The 23,454-nt window shown below is 43.1% G+C and overlaps 1 protein-coding gene across 1 annotated transcript in view; it reads right to left on the bottom strand.

The window, feature by feature from the left end:
* smarcad1a (SNF2 related chromatin remodeling ATPase with DExD box 1a) overlaps positions 1-23,454 on the bottom strand; it is a 125,769-nt gene that overhangs the window by 57,347 nt on the left and 44,968 nt on the right. Inside the window, exon 9 of the mRNA XM_084323890.1 lies at positions 4,295-4,491. Within this exon, the coding sequence (XP_084180016.1) occupies positions 4,295-4,491 (197 nt within the window). The remainder of the gene's footprint in view (positions 1-4,294; positions 4,492-23,454) is intronic.

Below are 23,454 nucleotides of genomic sequence, written 5' to 3'. Positions count from 1 at the left end.
TAGCGTGTATAGGGAAGAAACGCCAATCGATAATCTATCATATGCGTCGGGGCCTATAACTTGCGTTTGAGGAATTACTGCAGAAAACCTTAAAAACATACTTATATTCACAACGGTATTAACACAACAATGTATGAATGAAAGAAATATAATGTTGCCACATCCGGAACGATAGATACCCGATGTTGAATGGGCCATAGTAATGTCGATATAGCTATAATATTTAAAAACGTATAGCCCTGCAAAGAAGGTAAACATCTCCATAGGCTTACAGCGCTGACAGACTGGGCCAAAAGATGGGTACAATGCATGGCGGCCAATGTGTTAGACTGTATTGGTCTATTTGTGACGTGAAATAAATATCTGCCCGGTACCGGGCCGATCAGGCTTAAGAGGTTAAGTAACCGGGTCATGATTTCTGGAAAGAGACTTTTGAGTTTTTGAATGTATTCTTTTGGTGCTTTGAGCCAGAAGCTGAGTGCCATTCAACTCCATTGTATTGGAGAGATGGCAGCAGGGTTTCCGTTAGAAAAAATTGTTGCCGGTCTCCGTGACCTGCAAGATTTCAATCTACCGGACAAATGAGATTAATTCCGGTCATAGTTTATTGAGCTTTAAAACAATTGAATAAAGAATGTCATCCTCAAGGCATGTAGATTTATAATATTATTACTTAAAACTATAGGCTACTTTTGCGTATACAGTCATTAATATATTCCAAATAAAATAAGTCCCTCGATACTCCGTGCTGCTGCTGACTTGAAATAAAATAGACCGCGTATGTGGGCAGTCGGTCCGACACTAAACAGCAGTCTGTTATAATCACATTTTTATGAGCTAACGAATTCCGTTATATTGGACATTTGTATTAATTATATCAAGCGAAGAACTGAGAAATTTTGCAGAGAGACGGCAACATTATCGTGGGTTTGCGTGATGTATATATCCACCTCCCAACGACTTGGTGCTGGTCATAATGTCCGGTGAAAACAACTCCCTCCAAGCACAACTTGACCACCCGAACCGTACCAAAACAGGCCAAAATTAAATAGCCCATGCGACGAACGATTCATTACATTCGTTTCATCGTTGCTCCACCAAGCAGCCGGTCCAACAATGAAAGCTGTTATCAGCGCGAGCCGGCCGCAGTTAGTTTGCAAGAAGCATCCAGCTGCAGACCCGCAGAGCAGCTTTCCAGGTCTGGGGACCGCACTGTGCCAGCAAAGCTGGTGGGTTCTGTGGGTCTGCAGCTGCATGCCTTCCGCAAATCCAGCAGCAAGCTCTCGCTGAGCGAAGCAACGACAACAAACGCAATGATTGTTTCGTTCATCGCATAGGCCACCCAACTCCAGCCCATCTAAATACAATTCAAATAATCAAACTGTGCCCAGAGGGAACTATTTTCACCGGACACTATGACCGGAGAGATTAAATATGTCGGACTTCAACAGATTTTGCCGGCCAAATACCGGTAATTACCGGCTAACGGAAACGCTGGATGGCAGACATGAATCACACCAAAGCCATCTGGGTGGATAGATAGCACTCCGGGTAAGGGGGAGGGAATATGTTTACATTTAGTTGTTAAGCGGAAATGCTTTAATCCAAAACGACTTACAAGTTATGTACAATAAGTCAGCAGGAAGGGTATAACTATGGCAGCTAAAGGTTAGTATCAGAGTCAAACGTGAGTGCTAGTCTTGAGTGCATAATAGTAAAGACATTAGCATAGTAGGTAGGGATGCACGATAATTATCGGGCCGATATCAGCTATTATGACGTCATCCCGATAAACCCTGATAAAATTATTGATAGCTCCGATAATTATTTATTTATTTTTGTAAATAAATAATAAATAATAAATAAAATAAATAAAATAAATAAAATAAATAAAATAAATAAATAAATAAATAAATAAATAAATAAATAAATAAATAAATAAATAAATAAAATATGTATATATTCTCTCCCCACCGTATGTATATATACAGCCATCTTTCTCCCGGGTTGGTGTGATCACATGACTGACAAAGCCGTGCAGTGATAGGCCAGAAGTCAGTTCGATTGCATCCAGGCTCGATTGCTTATCCTGTCTGGGTAGCCCGGATGATGGTTTTTTACATCGAATTCTATCCACCGCAATTATGCATAGAATTTTTTACATTGAATTTTATTATGCATTCAAATTTTTTACATTGAATTTTAAACACTGAATTTGTATTTCACATAGGTCAATTCGGAGCAAAGAAATTCAGATACATGATTTTCAAAATAATTATTTTCAATGCTATAAATTCGGTGTCTGAAAAAATTCAGATACATGTTTTCAAAGTAATTATTTTCAATGGTATAAATTCGGTGTCTGAAAAAATTCAGATACATGTTTTCAAAGTAATTATTTTCAATGCTATAAATTCGGTGTCTGATCAAATTCAAATAGTTCTGTCACTCATTTGCTTCCATATTATCGGTATCGACCTTGAGGAGCAGAAAGTTATCGGTATCGATATCGGGTTCAAAAAATCAATATCGTGCACCCCTAATAGTAGGTAGTAGTATTAGGCAAGGTAGATTCCTTAGTAGCAAAGTGCATAATAGTAAAAGACGGTACAAAGTAGTGGTGGGGGAAAATATCGATACGTAGTAGTATCACGATACTTTGCGTGGCGATACTGTATTGATACAGGGACGCCAAGTATCGATGTTTAATTATTTATAAAAAATAATAAAAAAAAATTATATATATTTTTTTATACGGAAGTTGCATTGTTCATTTCAATACCTGTAATAGTACAGTAGTCCACACACACATGTGCATTCAGTTAAGTTGGAATATGACTGTAATACAAACAGTTCAGTTTGTCAGGTACATGCAACACAGATTACAGTGTTTACATCTGTCTGCTTGAGAAAATACCATGTTCTGCAATAAAAATTATTGAAGTGAGATGAACAGACTGAATTTTATTTTAATAGATAAAACATGTTGACAGTTTTACTTTGCAGTTGAAAAAAGGTAATAAATCGCAATATATCGCAATATTAATATCGCAATATATTCAGGATCGCAATACTATTGTATCGTGACTCAAGTATCGTGATAGTATCGTATTGTGAAGCCTCTGGTGATTCCCACCCCTAGTACAAAGGTTATTTTTTTTTCTCCTTTCTTAACACTTTAACTGCCGGAAGACGTGTTTAGGCGTCCTTCCCCGCCATGCTCAAGTTGCCGGATCGGATTCATATTTCCCATCCGCTGGCCTGAGACCCACCAAAAAGCCCCACTGAACCCTCTAGCGGTTCAAGAGCGCCATCTGGTGGCCGATCGGCGCAATCGCCTAACAGGAAGTTACTTGGACGATGTGCTGTTCTCCCATATTACTTCCGGGCACTCGGTAAAGGTCCCGGCACTCTAGCTCGTCACAATACATAGCGACCCGTTGCCAATAACTCGATAAACAACATGATTTGGACGTATATACCATTATACAACCTGGAAATGGACCGGGTATTCCAACATCCCATAATAGGAAAATGTATACTCCACGCTCATCGCCCAACGGCGCGAGGAAGATACGGTAAGATACAGCGTTATTTTTCAATGTCTTCTATACTTACTAACTGATCTGATGAACATTTGACCCACATTAGATGATTGGTATAACGCTGCCCACGGAATTATAAACGCCCCCTCGCCCATCCGGTCAACATCAGATGATGTGTAGTAACTTCCAGAAGTACGTCCAGTTGGATTTTTTTATATCGCGCCGATTGCTATCAAACTGTATTTGATCATCAATATAATGCATTTGGGGCTATAGATCACGTTCTGGAGAAAGCTGCAGAAAGAGATGAAAACATACTTATACTTTAGATCATATTTTAGTATGAATATGTGAATGAAAAAGTTTAACGTTTATACACCCTGAACAATACATATAGGACATTGAATGGGCCCTAATAATGGCAATTTAGCAATAGAATTAAAAAAGTTATAGCCCTGCAAAGAAGGGGAATTTCTCCATAGACAAATAGAGCTGGCAACCTATGGTATATCATGAATTTAGCCTTAGGCAATCAAAGTGTTAATTTCAGATATTGTTGAATTTATATGTTTTATACATGTTATTTAAATATTTTTATTTTGGGTGAACTGCCCTCCTCCAGTCCTTCACCCTTCCATCCTTCACCCTTGACGTGGTTAAAAACCCCAAGTAGGGCCAGAGGAGCCGACCACTCACGCCGCCTCCAGGGTCTCTGTGTTATTTAATTGGTGGAGACGTGTGTCACTCACTGGCTGTTGAGAATCCTGGGCTGTCTCCTGACCCCCACGCCCTTCTCCATCACCTGGGTGACCTGCTTGAACATCTTAGAGGAAATGGTGTGACACTTGGACATGAGCTTCTGCACCGTGTTCCTCTCTGCCAGCACCACCTTGCAGGCCCGGAACAGTTCCTCCGACAGACCGCTCTGCTTCTGGAAGACGTCTCTCTGGGGAGGGCAAAGATACACACAGACAAAGTGTGACATGGACGTTATGACTTGTGGATTTTGCCATAAAATTAATGGGACAATGTTACAAGTCATGTCATAGACCAACAGTGAGCGAGGTGGGTACATCTAGGGCTATCATGATTCGTCGACCATGTCGACGTAATCAACTACGAAATGTTGTCGATTTGCATATTCATGATCGACGCATTGTATTGTTGTTACTTGTATGGCTTTTTGCGGTGGAAATGGCAGATGTTCAAAGTCATAACATTCGCAACGTATAATCGAACTAGTCCCCAATGAATCACATTCGAAATATAAATATGTGATTATAATAATATATTATAATAATTATAATATATAAATTATAATAATAATAATAATACTAATAATAAATAAAATAAGGACTCGACAGTGCGCGTTTCGCTCACATTTGATAACTTCCGTGTTTCAAGTCAACTCCAGCTGGAAGTGAGGGGCTGAGCCCGATACCCTCCACCTTAAATTTAGAAGCCGTGACATCTAGGGCCTAACAAAAATAATAGTTGGTTTCAGGTTGGTTGTCAGTTTGGCCATATGGGTAGGTAGGGAATTTTTTTTTTTTTCTTTTTTTTTTTTATTCTTTCCCACGGCGACTATGGATAGGGAATTTCTTTATTTAATTAACCCTTTCACTGCCACACGACAGAAGGTTAGCCCTTTACTATCACACAACCGACGGCGATGCTCCATCATTAGCATCATTAGCTCCGCGGATGCGGAGCTAATGATGCTAATGATGGAGCATCGCCGTCGGTTGTGTGATAGTAAAGGGCTAACCTTCTGTATTGTCACAGTGAAAGGGTTAACCGGCTGTCGTGTGGCAGTGAAAGGGTTAAAATGTTCACAACAACATGGATGCATGTACTCTGCCAGCATGTTTAATATCCATAATACTAAATGTTTGACTAAGATTTCTATGAAACTTTATTCTATAAAAAAAAAAAAAAAAAAAAAAAAAAACGGATATATTTTTTTTTAATATATAATTTTTTTTTTTTAAACTCATAAAATATATTGGGTCGCACCTAAATCGGCAGGGTCGGTCGGCAACCTGAAACCAACCATTATTTTTGTTAGGCCTAGCTCTTCAGCCCTGCGTCCTACAGCCTGTGACAGCTCCTGTTTCTATGTAAACTCTGCAAGCAACGGGTCAAATAAATGCATCTAACACGCTTTACATCCTTGTCATTCCTGTATGCCCACGCGTCGCGGTAAAAAACCTTAACTGACGTTAGCTGCTAGCGCTAACTAAGCTAACCCTGGAAAGAGTTTTAATAGTGATGAAACTATCCAGTTAGTTATAAACTAACTGGATAGTTGATGATAATAAATATTTCACATCATTAGCAAAAATAATGTAAAATATTTAACAATCCTGATTCCTGAGCCTATTTTTATTCAAAAGGAAGATATGGATTTAAATATGTATAGCCTATATATAAAAAAATATATTTTAATCATATCTCCTGTGCTGGCACAAGCACTACCGTAGCGTGGAGTGGAGAGATAACACACAATATAATAATTCATGGAGATATACTAAAAAGCCATTTATAATTTTTGGCTGGTAAAAAGAAATCTCTGGCTGGTAGTTTTTTTTTTGTATCTAAAAAGACAATGTTGTTCACCGTTTTTCAGCACTCACTTTTTCTGTATTTTTCTCCCATCCCAATTTAGTCGTTATGCCAATTCCCTTCCTGGTGTTGCGCACATTGCCCCACTGTCGGCCTAGTAGTTGGGGGCCTTAGGGCTATATTAGGCTATGTTCGTGCAAATTTGTGCAAAAGCACCAAATTTGGTCCAGATGTAGCTCAGAGTATGTTCTAATGATTCAGCCAGGGCGCCCGAGCCAGTGACCACCGGGGTCGCCCTGGTGGCCAAATCAATATGGCCGCCCCCCGAAAAAGGTTTCGGCTAAAACTTTTGAACCAAATGAGCTTCAAATAAAGACTTTGTGTCTATATTATGTTTCTTGGCCATTAGAAACACATTGGAATGCTTATATTTATAATTGGGTGTGTCTGGACCCCTAATTTGCATATTTCCAAGATGGCAGTTCCCCGAAAATGAGTTTTTACCTTGCTCCCCCTGTCGCTATGATGTGAATTTAAAATAGCTGATCATGCTTGTGTGCAAGTCATAAAGATGAACAACAGCTGAACAACACAACAGCTGAACAACAGCTTAACTACTATTTCCTTCCTCAAGTAAGTAATAATTCATCATTCATCATCAGTCATTTTCATAATCTTACAATAATTCCAGGAAATGTATCCTGCTCTCTCTGCATCACACAACATTAGCTAGCTAGTTAGCTGGCTAGCTAGTGTTCTACAGTAGCTAGCTAGTTAGCTGGCTAGCTAGTGTTCTACAGTAGCTAGCTATCAAGATAACAATGACTGATGCCTTCTTCTGTTTACACAATGAACACAGCCCTTTGTCATATGCATTTTTATCATTTCAATTTATAGGAGCCCTCCTGAAAATAAGGGATACTCCTATTTCAGTTGTCTACAACTACTATTTCCTGCAATGACAACATTTAGGCAACACTTTCCTATCTCACGTAAGTCATGTGTACTATGTAATTTCTTATTTTGATGTATTTAACCCAGGATTAAACATTTCCGACAATATGTTATTACAATGTAAATATACCTACAACAAGCAATATAGCAGTGAGAGGGGCACCATGACAGACAGGCTAGCCAGATATGTCTTTGTTTCTTCATATCAAGTACATTTTCCTTCCAGGTCTTGAGGAGCCAATCTAGCTGTAACTGGTTATTGGTGTCGACGATTGGTGCAGACAATTTCCTATCTCATGTAAGTCATGTGTACTATGTAATTTCTTATTTTGATGTATTCAAGTCCATTGATAGTTAGAATATCTAGCTAACATAAGCTAAGTCATCAAAAAGAAACAAATTAAGTCTAGCCGCCAGATATTTCTTTGGGTTTCTTCACATCAATTTAACCAAGTACATTTTCCTTACAGGTCTTGAGGAGCCAATCTTGCTGTAACTGATTATTGGTGGTGACGGAACTGAAGGAACAATTTCTTGAAATGGGACGGATTGGTGCAAGAAGCTGATGTGAACATTATGGCCTCTACCTCTGTTGGTACTAGTGGCAGCACCATCAATTGGGACTTATGCTGTCTCTGCCAATTAGATGTTGAACCATTGCAGAAACCCAAAAATGAAGGACTTGTATCACTAGAAAGGGATCTCAAAGATTTCTTAGCTATTGCTAATGTTCTTCCTTCTTCTGTTAATGTTACAATTGATCAGTTGAATGATGGTTCAGGTATTGCAGCAACGCTTACAACACATAATGCTATGTATCACAAACGCTGCAGAAGCTACTGTAGTAGTTTTCGTGTCAAAAGGGCTCAAACACATGATGTTGGCTCCTCCTTAGTAGTGAGTCCTAAAAAGCTTCGATCATGTCAACCCAAAGCCTGTGGCATTCATTGTGTCATGTGAGGGAGAGGATACAGATGACCTCCACAAGGCAGTAACAGATAATGTCGATTCCAATCTGAAAAGCTGGGCAGAATCCTCCAAAAACGTTCAGCTTCTTGGTAGATTGGTTACACAAGCTTCCGATGTCCACGCAGCAGATATGTACTACCATGCCAAATGTTATCTCATGTTGCGATATGCAGCAAAACGGCATGCATCTCATGACACTGCCAGGGTGTCAGAAGGGGAAGCATCTACCAGTGAGTGGGGGACAACCTTTGACCATCTAACTATTGCGCAAATTGTTGGCCTGGTTGAGGATTCAGATACCTCCTTCACAATCTCGTATTTACGGCAACTCTACAGGAACCTTATGAAAGACCGTGGGCATTCTTGTCTTGATTATGAACCCCACACAACAAGATTCAAGCAACAGCTCCTCAAATATCTGCCTGAATGGAGTAAACACCAGAAAGGGAGGGACACATACATCGCAAACAAGGAACAAGTGGCTAAGAGAGTAGCTAGAGGTCACGATTCCAACCAGATTGATCAGGATGAGGCGATTCTGTTGATGAGGGCTGCCCTGGTTTTACACAAGTATTGCTTACAACCAGGCCACACATTTTACGGCTCCTTCCCATCCAACTGTCTCACAACATCTGTTGCCGAACCCTTACGAGTTTTTAATGATATCGTCCTCCAGGGTCCAGCGCTCCTCAAACCCTGTCCAGCTAATACAGAAGATGCCAGCCTGAAACCGAGAAAGAAAATAGCATGTCTCATCACTCAATGTCAGAAGTACAATGCATATGGCGGCACCCATCACACCTGCAAGACTGACACAATACGTCACAGCAAGGACAGAGAAATGCCATTTCCGCTCTATTTTGGCCTCAAATTGCATGGCAATGGACCCCAGAAAAAGGAAGTTGATGAAGCACATGCACAAGGGTTGTCAGTGTCATATAAACGAGTAATGGAGGTGAAGCAGTCGCTGGCACGTGCAGTGTGTAAACAACACAATGAAGATGGCATTGTTCGTCCTACTAATCTTCGTCAGGATGTCTTCACCACCTATGATGTTGACAATCTAGATGGGCACAGCAAAGGGAACTACTCACAGAACGAGTTCCATGGAACTGCACTGAGTGCTACAAATCATCTCTCTCATGACCATCTAGGACTTGAGCGTCCTCCTATAAAAGTCGACACTGAAGATTCATCCACACCAAAACTTCCAGACTCCTATACAATTGTTAAGCCAGCGGAACTCAATGAAGGAGATATATTGGCACCCAGAAGTGGCACTGATCCTGTGCAACCATTGCATGATCTTGTGCGTGGAGCCAAAGTGAAAGATGAGAGTTGGTTGATGCATGGGGAAAGAGTTCTTGATCAGGAGCCACTAGGTGAAGATGATGTTATTACATGGTCAGGTTATAACTCGCAGCTTATGAATGATGACACAGTGAAACCTCGTGCAGAGATAGGAGTGTACCCCTTATTCCCAGATAAAGCAGCATCTGCATCCATGATGAAGCATGCAATGGAGCTAGCACAGAAAGGCACATCATTCCTGAATCCTGGCCAGATTGCTATCCTTGGTGCTGATCAACCATTGTATGCTATAGCCAAGCAGCTCCAATGGCAATATCCTGCGACACTTGGTGAAGATAAGTTGGTCGTAATGATGGGAGCATTGCATATCGAAGACAAAGCTCACCTTATGGCAGGCAAGCTGCTCCGCGATTCAGGTTGGACCACCGTCCTTACCCAGGCACAGGTCTTGACTACAGGACGAGCTCAGTCTGCCCTCAATGAGCACCATATCAAATGCACACGTTATGTCCATCAAGTCACTCTCATGTCCCTTCCTATTCTCAAGCAGAAGGCATACTCTGCTTATTGTGTGGATGTTCTGGGCCCATCTGAAATATTCAAAATGTGGGACAAACAATCTCAAGTGGAGTTTCCACAGTTCAAGTACTGGTCTACCATCATGGAGCTAGAGTTACTGTTCTGTCGATTCGTTCGGTCACTCCGAGAAGGACACTTCAAGCTGTACATTCAATTGTGTGATGAGCTGTGTGCTTGGTTTCACGTGATTGATCACACAAACTACGCTCGCTGGTTACCCATCCATGTTCGAGACATGGTTGAGCTGCCTGAAAAAAATCCTGCCATTTATGAAGAGGAATTTCGTAGTGCAGCGGTCGGAACGTAAGTTCAGCTTGATTGCAAAAGATCAATCCCACGAGCAATCAAACAAAATCCTGCAGTACTGTGGTGGAGCAGCTGGACTCTATGAAAGCCCTGAAGCCCTCACACTCTTCATGATTGCAGGGCCTGACTGCGCCAGGTTGGTGCAAGAGTTTGAAGCTGTGTATAACAGCAGCACCACATCGTCAACATCTCATCACGAAGAGGCACATAGCTTGCAGGTCATGTTCAGGAAAGATGTCAAATCCTTCACAGAGGTTATGGAGACCCACGGAAATCCATTTCTACCAAATAATGACCTTGTAGCACTTGACACACAAGACATTATGGAAACAGAAGTGGCTGAATCACTCACAAGGGTTCACGAAGTTGGCATAGCCCTACATTCCGCTTATGTAGAGGAGCAACTTGACAAGGTCACCAAGCCAGTTTTGGATAAGATTCCACGGAGAAACACATTGACATTTGCCAATCGACCTGACCCAAAAGCCAAACACAAAAAAAATAATGCCGTTCACAAGCAGAACATGACTCTTGTCACCCAACTTTTCCTTTCCCTTGAGTCCCGGCCCGATGCAGACATGGCAGAATTCTTCAGGTTTGAAAATCAGAGGGAGCCACCCAGCATTTCCAACCATGGGCTTTTACGCAGTGGCACAAAGGCGGACATTCTTCAATGCATGAAAGTGGCAAAAACGTGCATAGTAGCAGCAAGGGATGTCACTTTAGTTGTGCTCGATGGTGCAGTAATGGTCCAAATGGTCCAGCCAATTACTGCAAAAACATTCCAGGACTATATAAACACCAATATTGCTGGGTTTGTGTGGTCGCAAATGAGTCCTGAATCTGTCAAGCGATTGGATATCGTGTTCGATACCTACCCAGAGGAGAACCTCAAAGCACAAACTCACCAACGCCGTGGAACGGGGTCAAGAACTAAGGTAGGAGATGGCAGAACTCATATTCCAAAGCAAAACTGGAACAGCAACTTTATGAAGAATGAAGTGAACAAAACGGAACTATTTGGACTCATCAGCGATGAGCTCACCAAGCATGACATGCAGGGTAAATTACTTATTTCTACCAAGAAGGATGTTGTACTCTCCAACAGACCTGAATATGACACATCTGCACTTCAGCCTTGTAACCATCCTGAAGCAGACACTAGAATGATTCTGCACCTGGCACAGGCTGGGGCCAATGGCCATGAAAAGGCATTTGTCCGTACGGTCAACAGCGATGTTGTTATCCTTGCAATCCGCTTCTTCGTCACACTAGGCCTCACAGAGCTCTGGATTGGCTTTGCATGTGGAAAGAACTACCGGGACATTCCTGTTCACGAGATCTGCAATGCTCTTGGTCCCCAGAAGTCACTGGCGTTACCACTCTTCCACGCGCTAACAGGATGCGATACAACATCAGCCTTCCTGGGCTATGGGAAAAGAAGTGCATGGGCAGCTTGGGAGGCAACACCGGATCTGACAGAAACCCTGGTCGCCCTGACCTTGGAGCCTGAACAGATCAACGCAGATGTCCATGTCCAAAGACTGGAGCGTATGGTCATCATCATGTACAGCAAGAGCTGCGGCTCCAGCCGAGTAGATGAAGCCAGACATCGGCTTTTCTCTAATGGTACCAGGTCCCTCGAGAACCTGCCTCCCACCCAAGCTGCACTGATTCAGCATGTCAAAAGGGCACTTCTGCAGGCCAGCTTTTACTGGAACCAAGCGACCTCTGTCCAGCAAAATATCCCAGAGTTCAGTACATGGGGCTGGTACTGGGACTCCATGACCAAGACTTGGGAACCTTACTGGACTCATCTTGCAGATGCCAGTAAAGCCTGCACCATTCTCCTCCACTGCGGCTGCAAAAAGTCTTGTAGAGGGCGCTGCAAATGCTTTAAAGCTGGAGTCCATTGCACCTCAATATGTGGCTGTGAGGGTGCCTGTACCAACAATGAGGGCCGAGACTACAATGAGACGACAATAAGTGATCTGGTTGTGTGATTATGGTATAAAAATGGTCACCTACAGCTTCTATCCATAATCACTCACCCTGGTAAATAAAAAGGACTGAGCACATCCATCCCCATGAACTTATATCTATAGACTGAGCATGTGGGGTAATGTGTATTTATTGTTGTTCTGTCATGTTTTGGCCTTTGTTGTTGTTGTTATGCCTGGCAACCAATTAATGTTTATGTTTATTTGACAATATAAATATTGCCTGGCAATCCACGTGTCTGATTCTGATATACAATTTCACTTTTATAGACAGAAGAAACAAAAGTTCTGGTAAAACTCACTTTTGGGTAGTCGCCATCTTGGAAATATGCAAATTAGGGGTCCAGACACACCCAATTGTAAAGATAAGCATTCCAATGTGTTTCTAATAGTCAAAAAACATAAGATATACACCAAGTTTGTATTTCTAGTTCATTTGGTTCAAAAGTTATAGCCAAGACCTTTTTCGGACAGCGGCCATATTGATTTGGCCACCAGGGCGACCCCGGTGGTCGCTGGCTCGGGCGCCCTGGCTGAATCAATTGAGCATACTCTGGGCTACATCTGGGCCAAATTTAGTGCTTTTGCACAAATTTGCGCGAAAATATCCCTAAGGCCCCCAACTATAGGGAGGGTAAAGACTATCACATGCCTCCTCCGATACATGTGGAGTCGCCAGCCGCTTCTTTTCACCTGACAGCGAGGACTCACTGGTGGAATGTAACGCGTGCAGAGGTTCACGCTATTTCCCCCCCGATTCCCTCCCTGCTGACCGACCAGTAGGAACCGCAGTTTACAACGACCAGGACACACACATAACCCGCCAGCTTCCCACCCACTAACACTGCCAATTGTGGTAGTAGGGACGACTGACCAAGCCGGAGGTACCACTGACTAGGGCTGACATTTGATTTTTTTTTTTTTTTATTCGAAGCTTCAGGGCAGAGAAGAAAAATTATAATTAAGATTATTTCTTTAATTTTTTTTATGTTGTGGGACTTGTACAGCACTTTGTTCAACTTTTAGTAGGGTCATCTGTGGCACTTCCGTGACCGTGGAGAGCGAAGGTCCGTTTCTCAATGGATTTGTCATCTAGGAGTGTTAATAAACAAATTTAGCCGGGGTGTATTTTTTTTTTTTTTTTTTTTTTTTTTTATAAAGGCGGGGGAAATTCGTGAGAGACCAAAATCCAAAATGGCTGCCGTGGAAATTAACTTTTTAATGGTTTGACCTACAATTAGGGCTGACCTTCAAAGCTTTTTTTGGCAATCGAAGCTTCGGGGCCGAGCTTCGATTTTAATTCGAAGCTTTGAAAAAAATAAAAATATTTTTAATTTTTTTTTAACACTTTGACTGCCATGAAACGTCTTTTCACGTCATTGCTGGCCATGCTCAAGTTGCCAGGGGACGCTGTACAGCGTCCTTATATCAATATTTCAAAAATCTGCGATCGGATTCATACGTCCCCTCCGCGTGAATATTAAAGGCAACCAACTTGTGTTCAGCTTTTCGTTCAGCGTTTCTCTGATTGGCCGCACGGCCAATCAATCAATCCACTAGCACACGCCCTTGCGGCGCGGCAGAAGCGCTGGTCGAACCAGCGGTGTTCTGTTGTGTGACTGTACTACAGCGGTGTTCTGTTGTGTGACTGTACTAAACTCTTCCACCACGTGACATGACCGACATTTGACATACAGTACACCTCCTATCTATGTTGGGATTATGTTTGGTCATGACAAAACAATAAAAATCGCTACTGTTAATGTTGCCACCACCCACTTCAATGACAGAGCTCTCATATTTGCGAATGCATAAACTATATCTTAAATTATGGCGATGTGTCTAATATGGCTGTCGCGAAGTCATTGATAAGCGACAGCCATATTAGACACATAGCCATAATTTAAGATATAGTTTATGCATTCGCAAAATATGAGAGCGCGCCGCTGTCATTGAAGGGCTTCCTACAACAGAGCACCGCCGCTGCTGCTGTTGAAGCTGTATCAAGCCGGCGGCGGTGCACGAAAGCCGGGGATAAACCACCGCGTCGCCCCGCTGGCGCTTCAGGCTCAGCAGCCTCCACGGGCGAAATAAAAATAACATATAACGTTACAGTTCCACACTGATGTACAGTGAGTGTCTAATATGGCTGTCGCGAAGTCATGCCTCTCCCTCTGACAATATCATAATGATGTGTTTTCTATATTATATCCACAATCATTCATCTAAAAAATTGTATGGGCTTTGATTAAACATGTAACCTACACCTACTGTAACTTACTGTACCTCTGCTTCCTACAGCACAGCAGGTAATGGCGTTAATCAATGGAACGCGAAACATAATAACGTTACGCTTTCTAGTTCAGCGCATTTCATAACTATGGGCTTTGTTTATACACGAGTGAATCTGGTAGTTGGTTGTTAAAAACGCGAAACATAATAACGTTACGCTTTCTAGTTCAGCGCATTTCATAGCGCTCCACTGCTACCGCAGCCCAACACAAGTGCGTTGGAACAGCAGCCACAAGTTGGTTGCCCGCGCTGCCGCTCGCGCGCGCGCGCTCCTTGGATTTCATTTGGGACGTGGGACGACTGCGCTTGCCTGCGCGTGGGGGCGGGAGGGCGCGGCCAATCAGAGAAAAGCCGAACACAAGTTGGTTGCCTTTAATATTCACGCGTCCCCTCCGCTGGCCTGAGATCCACCAGCAGGACCCACTGAGCTCTCTGGCGGTTCAGGAGCGCCATCTGGTGGCCGATCGGCGCAATCGCCAAACAGGATGTTGAATAGAGGTTGTCCTAGACGGCCGTAGTACTTCCGGCGCTCGCTATAGGTCCCGCGACTCTGGCTCGTCACACTACACAGTGATCGATTGCCAATAACTCGATAAACAACATGATTTGGACGTATATACCATTATACAAGCTGGAGATGGACCGGGTAAATTTACATCCCATAATGATAAGATTTCAACTCGACAATGATCGCCCAACGGCGCGCGGAGACTGGGGTGAGTTTCAGCGTGTAACGTTACCGTCTTCGATACTAACTGCTATTATCAACATTTGACCCACATTAGATGATTGGTATAACGCTGCCCACGGAATTATAAACGCCCCCTAGCCCATCCGGTCAACATCAGATGACGTGTAGTAACTTCTAGAAGTACGTCTAGTTGGAATTTTTTATATCGCGCTGATTGCCATAAAACTGTATTGCATCATCAATATAATGCATTTGGGGCTATAGATCACGTTCTGGAGAAAGCTGCAGAAAGAGATGAAAACATACTTATACATTAGACCATACTTTACTATGAATATGTGAATGAAAAAGTTTAACGTTGCTACACAATGAACAATACATATAGGACTTTGAATGGGCCCTAATAATGGCAATGTAGCAATAGAATTTAAAAAGTTATAGCCATGCAAAGAAGGGGTACTTCTCCATAGACAAATAGAGCCGGCAACCTATGGTATATCATTAATTTAACCCAAGGCAACCAAAGTGTTAAATTAATGGGCTATGTATTGCTATTCCTAGCACTATTTGGGCAACTTTACACAATTCCTGTTAGTCTATTGAAGACATTTGTAAGTTTTTTTTTCAAAAAAAATGCATTGTTTTATATTTCTAATCAAGTACTCAAAACCATAATTTTTCAGCCTCAAGAAATCAGGCTGTTATGGCCTGGCTCCGCCCATAAGCACTTTGAGTGACAGTGCCACACAGTCTGCACTGGTAGAGGGAGGGAGGGAGGGAGGGGGAGGGAGAGAGAGAGAGAGAGAGAGAGAGAGAGAGCGAGAGAGGGAGGGGGTGGGAGAGAGAGAGAGAGAGAGAGAGAGAGAGAGAGAGAGAGAGAGAGAGAGAGAAAAAAAAAGACAGTCCGCCGGCAGCTTGTGGTTTTTTTTTTCTTTCTTTCAATCAATCTCCCGTTTGCGTGTGTGTGGCGCGCTGCAGGTCCCCCCCCCCCCCCCCTCTATCTCTCTCCCTCTCTCTTCCTTTCTCTCCCTCTCGGCTCGAGTCCGCCGGCAGCTTGTGGTTTTTTTTTTCTTTCTTTCAATCTCCCGTTTGCGTGTGTGGCGCCAGGGACCGAAACTAAAGCCCGCCGCCCGCCAGGGGCGGTCTGTTTTTACCTTTGGCGCATGACACTTAGAGGGCTGCCCGCCGTGTGGCGTGTAGACGTGTAGTTCATAACGATACTCTTGTGCGAGTACAGATTATAGCCGCTCGTCTTTTTTTTCTCCGCCGCGAGATCGTTAAAAAACTACAAGTCCCACATCGCACTCAAGTCAAGTTTCAAGTTTCAAGTTCAAGTTTCTTTAATAGTTGTCATACAGAAGTACAGAATACTTTTGTACAAAATGCTTCTTACTGTTGCGCTCCAGAGACTGTGCATGACAAGATAAGTATGAAATAAAAACATAGTAAAAATAGTAAAAATTAGAAGTAAAAAAAGAGGTCACAGTGTTCAGTTTAGACATATGTACAATGTTCGTAGACGTAGTTACCATACAATATACAATACTGTGCAGTGTACTAATATACAATACTATATAGTGCAAGGCATAAATGGACGAGGTGCAGTTTAGGTACAATTCACAGTAGGTGTACGAGTTGTAGTGCAAATCCTTTATCAATAAATATAAAGTGTAAGTGTGTTTGTGTGATCTAAAGTGTGGAGAGTGGGTGCTGCAGTGTGTTGTTTGTTTGAGTGAGTGTGTGCGTGTGGGTGTGTGTGCTGTGTGCATTTGATGGTTGTTGCATAGTGATTATTGTTCGTTTAGCGATTATTGTTCGTTTAGCAGCCTGATGGCCTGGGGATAGAAGCTCCTTCTGAGTCTTTCTGTGCTCGCCATAAGACTCCGGTATCGCTTGCCTGACGGCAGCAGTTCAAAGAGGCAGTTGTTCGGGTGGCTCGAGTCCTTAATAATTCTCTTAGCCTTCCCCTTGCACCGCTTGTTGTAAATGTTCTGGAGGGTGGGTGGTCCAATCACAGTAGAGTGACGTGACTGGTTTCATGAGGGAAAAAAGCAAATGACCAATCGGAAGCTATCATTTGGCTTGTTTACTTCCGTCTGCTCTAGTCTATATCGGACCTCCACGAGCTAACGTTACTGTTTAAACAATGACCCAGTCAACTATTCACTTTTAGTTTAATACATGACGAGGCATTGTCTAACAGTATCTAGCTGGCTAGCTACTGATAGCTGCTGATATCAACAAATGCTCCAGCAATAGTCTACTCGAGTGCATAATACCTCCGTTCCCTCGTTAGCTCGCGTTAGCTAGCTCACGTTAGATCGAAATGTCCCAGTAAACTAAATTGTCTTAACGTTATCTACCGGGCTAGCAGTAGCTACAGATAGCTCCTGATATCAATGTCTTATAACATTGATTGAATGCGTATTCTAGCTGAGGGCATGTTGAATGTGATTTGACAAAAGAACCGTAACGTAACGTTATAAATAGGGTCCAGCTGCATCGCCGGAGAATCCTTGCATGCTGAATGTAGGGTCTAGCTGAATATAGGGTCTAGCTGCAGGGCCGGAGAATCCTTGCTGGAGCTGGAGGCGAACAGAAATCTTTTTTGGGACGCAAACGGGACGAGAGGATTTTATTTTTTTCACAGGCAATGTCAATTAGCCGACTGTCAGTGCGCGCATATATATATATGAATTATTCTACATTAATAAAACATACCTGGTGATCAACTACAGTTTGCTGTAAACATTATGATGTGTGTAGTGTTCTGATAATGACGGCTGCAGCGGGAGCTGGCTCATGCTGGATTTGCGAATAGCATGCAGCTGCAGAGCCGCAGAGCCAGGGGCGCTTTCAGGTCCGGTCACAGGCGCGCTCAACAGCGCCCCCCACCCAACGGCTGAATTGCCAATGGCTGAATTGGAGTATTGCACAGTGCGTGCCTGTGACCGGACCTGAAAGCGCCCCTGGCTCTGCGGCTCTGCAGTTGCATAAGCAGCACGGAGTCTCGACTCGGGACCTATTTTATTTTAGCAGCAGTTATCAATATCGACCAGGAGGACAGCGTGATCTAAGGGACATGTTTCATTACTAGTCAAGTGTCATTACTTTAGTTATCAAAGGTGGAATCTCTGGACGCAATGACATTATAGTTTAAAGCTAAACTACGTTTTTCTTTGTTAGGAGAGGGATAACTTATTCAGTTAGATTTGATTTGATCTTTATTTATCTCTAACATTTTCAACCATAAACACACACATTTGTAATAACAAAAAAAACTAAAACGAAATAAAATACAAATACATTTAAATATATTTTCCTATGGAAGGAATAATCAACATGGCTCCAATTGGTTGACTATAACAGCACCGTGACCAAATATCCCTATACTAGCACTTTGGGACGGTTACATTCACTTTGGGACGGTTACAATTGTATTTCGGGACGGTTCTGGGACGGTGGTGAAAAAAGTTAGTCTGGAGCCCTGGGTGAATGACATCATGGTGAAACATGTGGAGGCCATGCGGCTGAAGAATATTCCATTCTCCTTTCTTGTTGGTGACCTGCCCACCTACAAGACGATCACTCAGCTCAAGGCGGATAATCCAGAAATGTTCAAGGACATCATCTCAATCCTTGGAGCTTTCCACCAGCTGATGTCCTACATCTATGCCATCTACAAGAGATTCAAGGGCTCTGGAGTGGCAGACACTCTGGTTACGGTACTCTGAACCATCCCGCTTCCTCAGGTGTGGGGGTGGCAAGCCGCCATATCAGACCCATGTCTACAAGGCTCACGTAGTTTTGCGGTTCCTCAGGAACTGGTTCTAGGGTGAAAAGGTCTAACAACTTGCTCTTCACAGTCGTGCGCATTGACCCATCCACATTGAAGAGTGAAAGGCACTCAGTCACTCTTCTCTCAAGGGATGATTGAAGTTGTATCATATCAGATCCCTCTGCTAGGTCCACCAGGGCCGCTCGTCCTGATCTCTCCATATTGGCCACCTGCATATGAGCACCAGAAGGTGCGCAGCTCTTTTCACTTGCAAAATTCCATCTCTTATTCCTGTGGATGGTTGCAGTAAGAGGCTTGATCTTGGTGAACACCCGCTCTTGCAGAAAAGTCTCAACCTGAGCATGGCCATCTGGAATTGCAGTCTTAAGGTCATGCAGTAACTATGGTGAGATGACCAGGCCAGACTGTAGTGACCTCAGTGTAGGTGAGGAGATGTCAAATGGGTCAGCTTCAAAATCCCTCATGCATGCCTGCAGGTCCTGAACTGCTTGCTCATCCTTCTTCATCCTCGCTGGCTGGCATTCGACATGCTTCCTGTGACGACGCTGGCACTGGAGGCCCCGCTTCACAGTAGACTTCACCCTTGCAACGTTGTTTGCATTCCTTGTTGTTGAGAACAGTTGTTTCTCATTCTTTAAAAGCCGAGTCCATCCTTGCTTTAGCTTTGAGTTCAGATTCATAGTTGTTTCTATCCAAAGATTGAGGGGCTGGCAGGAGTAGGGTAGCCCGGTCATCGACTGGGTAAAGTGATCGTTGAATAACTCCATTTGCTCATCTGACAGTGAAGAGAGCATTGCCCAGTAGTCTGGCAACCACCTCCCATAGTCATGGTTGTCGTATGCCATCAGTTCTGGCAGCATGTTGTAGGTTGACGATAGGTACTCAGAGCCATTTCTTCCATGACATGCATCAAAACATTGTACATGTGGGTCAGACATCTCCAAGAACGAGACCCAAAAGTCCCCGATGTCAGTGCCAGGCTTCTCATAAACTCTGTTGATCAGCTCCATCATGTCGCCATCATTCTCAAGATCACAGTAAGCTGTCTGTAGAGCCTCTTGAGTTTCAGTCAGTGCATTCCACAGAATGTTGAGGTTCTCCTTGATGTCTTCCGATAGTTCTTTGTGCTCAAGAATCTTTGACAGTTGATTTGGGATAAGAACCTCTCTCAAGAGCAGGATGCACTGCACGCCCCGTCTGTAGTGCTTTCCTCGTAGTGCTTGGTCTACCAACCCCTCCACTACTACCCCTGCTGTAACCAGAGTGTCTGCCATTCCAGAGCCCTTGAATCTCTTGTAGATGGCATAGATGTAGGACATCAGCTGGTGGAAAGCTCAGAGGATTGGGATGATGTCCTTGAACATTTCTGGATTCTCCGCCTTGAGCTGAGTGATCGTCTTGTAGGTGGGCAGGTCACCAACAAGAAAGGAGAATGGAATATTCTTCAGCCGCATGGCCTCCACATGTTTCACCATGATGTCATTCACCACTGACTTGCTTGTAGGTTCATTGTATGTTGTGTGGTAGTAAGGCTTGCTCTTGTTGGGTGGTGGATGACAGCAGGACTGGGCATCACTGTATCCTGGAACTCGCTGCTCTTCAGGTGGTGGTCTTGTACCATGATTGTCTACACGAGACAGTGCATGTATCACAGAGCGAGCACGCTGCGGAGCTGACCCATCCACTGGTGGATCTACCCCGGGACGAGCAGGTGGCTCACTCTTGCTACCAGGGGGGCATCTGTACTGGCAAACCAGTCAGTTCTGCACACTTCTGCTTTAGCTGTGCAGAGATTTCCTTCTTCTTGGTGAGCGTTTCAGCAGTCTCTTTGCCTGGTTTCTTTTCATAGCTCTCTGGCTGCACGTACATGGGCTCCTGTAGTAGGACACCTGTCATAGTGTCAATCTTGAAGTCGTCATTGTCGATGATCACGATAGCTGGCTTGCTGTCTGCGATCTCCTGTGGGCAGGTTGCTGATGCCTCCACATCCATCAGAGCCCAGTGGTCATAGAGGAGCAGTGTATCTGCAGAGCTGATGCAGACACCACTCTTGTGCAGAGTGTCTACCAGATCTTTACTCCTTGTCATGCCATGGACATTTACGCCCAGGTTGATAGCAGTGGTAGTGCGCTGTCCAGTGATGTGGTACATTCAGAGTACATCGTTTTTGTTAACACCAAAGTAAGATAAATAAATAAGCAGCGCACAAGGGTTAAATTCGGCTCAAGCAACTAACCTTGCTAGCTTTGCATACAGAATACTATTTTATGTTAGGCTATAGTGCAAAATAATGTTTGGTTCATTATGAAAATGTGATGGTATGAACTGGACACCATATTCTCAGTAGCCTACCCTATTTAATGGAGAACCGCAAATCAGTAACTGTTGTTTACACACAAACATTGACTTTATTGATCTCAGAGATTACTTCTGTGTACTTATACTGTATATTATTCAACTCATCATGAGCAGAGCTTTCATTAGAGCCTAATATGAAGGCTCTGTGACGATTTTGAAAAAGATCCCTTTGAGCTCGAAAATTGGCAGCCATCTTGCATTTGAAGGTCAACAATAGGTCAAATCATTATATAAACACCAAATATGTATTCCTTGATCAAAATAAGCTCTGAAACCATGTATTGTGCATCATTGTAGGTCAAACCATTAAAAAGTTCATTTCCATGCAGCCATTTTGGATTTTGGTCTCTCACGAATTTTCCCCGCCTTTTTAAAAAATACACCCCGGCTAAATTTGTTTATTAACCCTCCTAGATGACAAATCCATTGAGAAACGGACCTTCGCTCTCCACGGTCACGGAAGTGCCACAGATGACCCTACTATTCGTCAGTGCTGTAAAGTTTAAACCTTTTCAAATCTTAGACAAACAAAACACTTTGCTTTCATGAATATTGTAAGCCGTCATTTGAGGCTTTATAAAAGCAGCACAATGAACACAAATCTGTCAGTGTAGAGTCCGACCTCATCTTAAATAACAAACAGCACTCATCTTAAATAAAAAACAGCAGGGCTGTACAGTGCGACATATATATCGCACGTGCTACAGCAACAGCGGTCTGTGCGATGAATGGATTTACTTCAGTAGCACTGGTGCGATAGGCATTCGGTTGATATTGATACTCTTATTTTGAAAATCCTGTCACAGGTCTCATTTCCGCCTAAGCGCAGCTCCAGTCATAATATCTGGGCTCTGGCAGCTAGCAACGGTCAGGTTCATATGATACTCTTATTTTGAAAAAACCCATAGCAACTCCGCGATGTCATATCCGCCCCAGACCGTGCTTCTGCCTTCTGCTCTCAGCCGAGCGGGGCACAGCAGTGCGGCTATTTTGCGATCCGAAATAAGTCTGTGGTGTTTTCTTTTTCTCACAACGGGTCAAATGCATCTAACACGCTTTGCATCGTCGCCATTCCTTTATGCCCACATCGCCCGAAATGAACGTTACATTGGCATAAGCTAACAAGCTAATCCTGATCAGAGGCAGAGCCATAGAGAACAGGGGAATGGGGAAAGGGTGTGTGTGTGTCGAGAGGAGTGGAAGTTTGAAGACAGACTAGACTACAATATGATGCGGGGGTGGTGAGTTGAAACAGTGTGAATGAATGAAAACTTTATTTAACAGATTGCAGAATGGGTACAATACAGTACGGCTCAATACACACAATTGTTAAGGGGATGCAGACCAGAGAAAGACTTTCGTCTTGTTTACATCAGGGTCCCCCATTGTGTGTGTGTGTGTCCCAACCGACCCCACTTCTACGTTTCAATCAATTATTTGCATTTAAAACTATTAACGCTGACTCATTCCTTCAGTCCACTCAAAATTATGCTAATATTCCTTATGTTGTTTATGATATTAATTGAAAATAGCATATGAGAGTATTATAGTAATAATAACACATGGCGATATACCAAAAAGCAATTTATAATTTTTGGCTGGTAAGTCAAAAAGTTACGTTTGTTCCCTGACTGCAACTAAATAACACAAATACAATAGGCACATTTGTGACTGTTACAAATATAACACGTTTTATACTTGTGCTACAAGATTTTGGCCAGTGCTACAAGATTTTGGCCAGTGCTACAAAACTATCAACCTCTGTAGCACCAGTGCTATGTGCAAAAAAAGTTAACGTACAGCCCTGCAAACAGCATTGCTTGTTGTAGTTAAAAAGCTTCGAAGTATTTAAGACAGCCCTACCGCTGACAGCTGGATTCGATCCCAGAGGCTCTGCGGTGGTAGGCGAGTGCTTAGTCCACTGCGCTACCCAGCATGTTCAGCATTTAGCTACAGGCGTGGATACATTGTATGTAATGATAAACAATGTCATAGTAACAGGGGGGTGTTATATTATTTCAAGATAATAAAAGCTATAATGAGTCAATAGATAAAAAGCAGTAATGGCATGTAGGTTACTCACCC

The sequence above is a fragment of the Notolepis coatsorum genome (genome assembly GCF_963971535.1).
Source record: "Notolepis coatsorum genome assembly, chromosome: 10".
Lineage (NCBI taxonomy): Eukaryota > Metazoa > Chordata > Actinopteri > Aulopiformes > Paralepididae > Notolepis > Notolepis coatsorum.
Note: the sequence above shows the minus strand (reverse complement) of the source record. Positions and strands in the feature narration are given on the sequence as shown.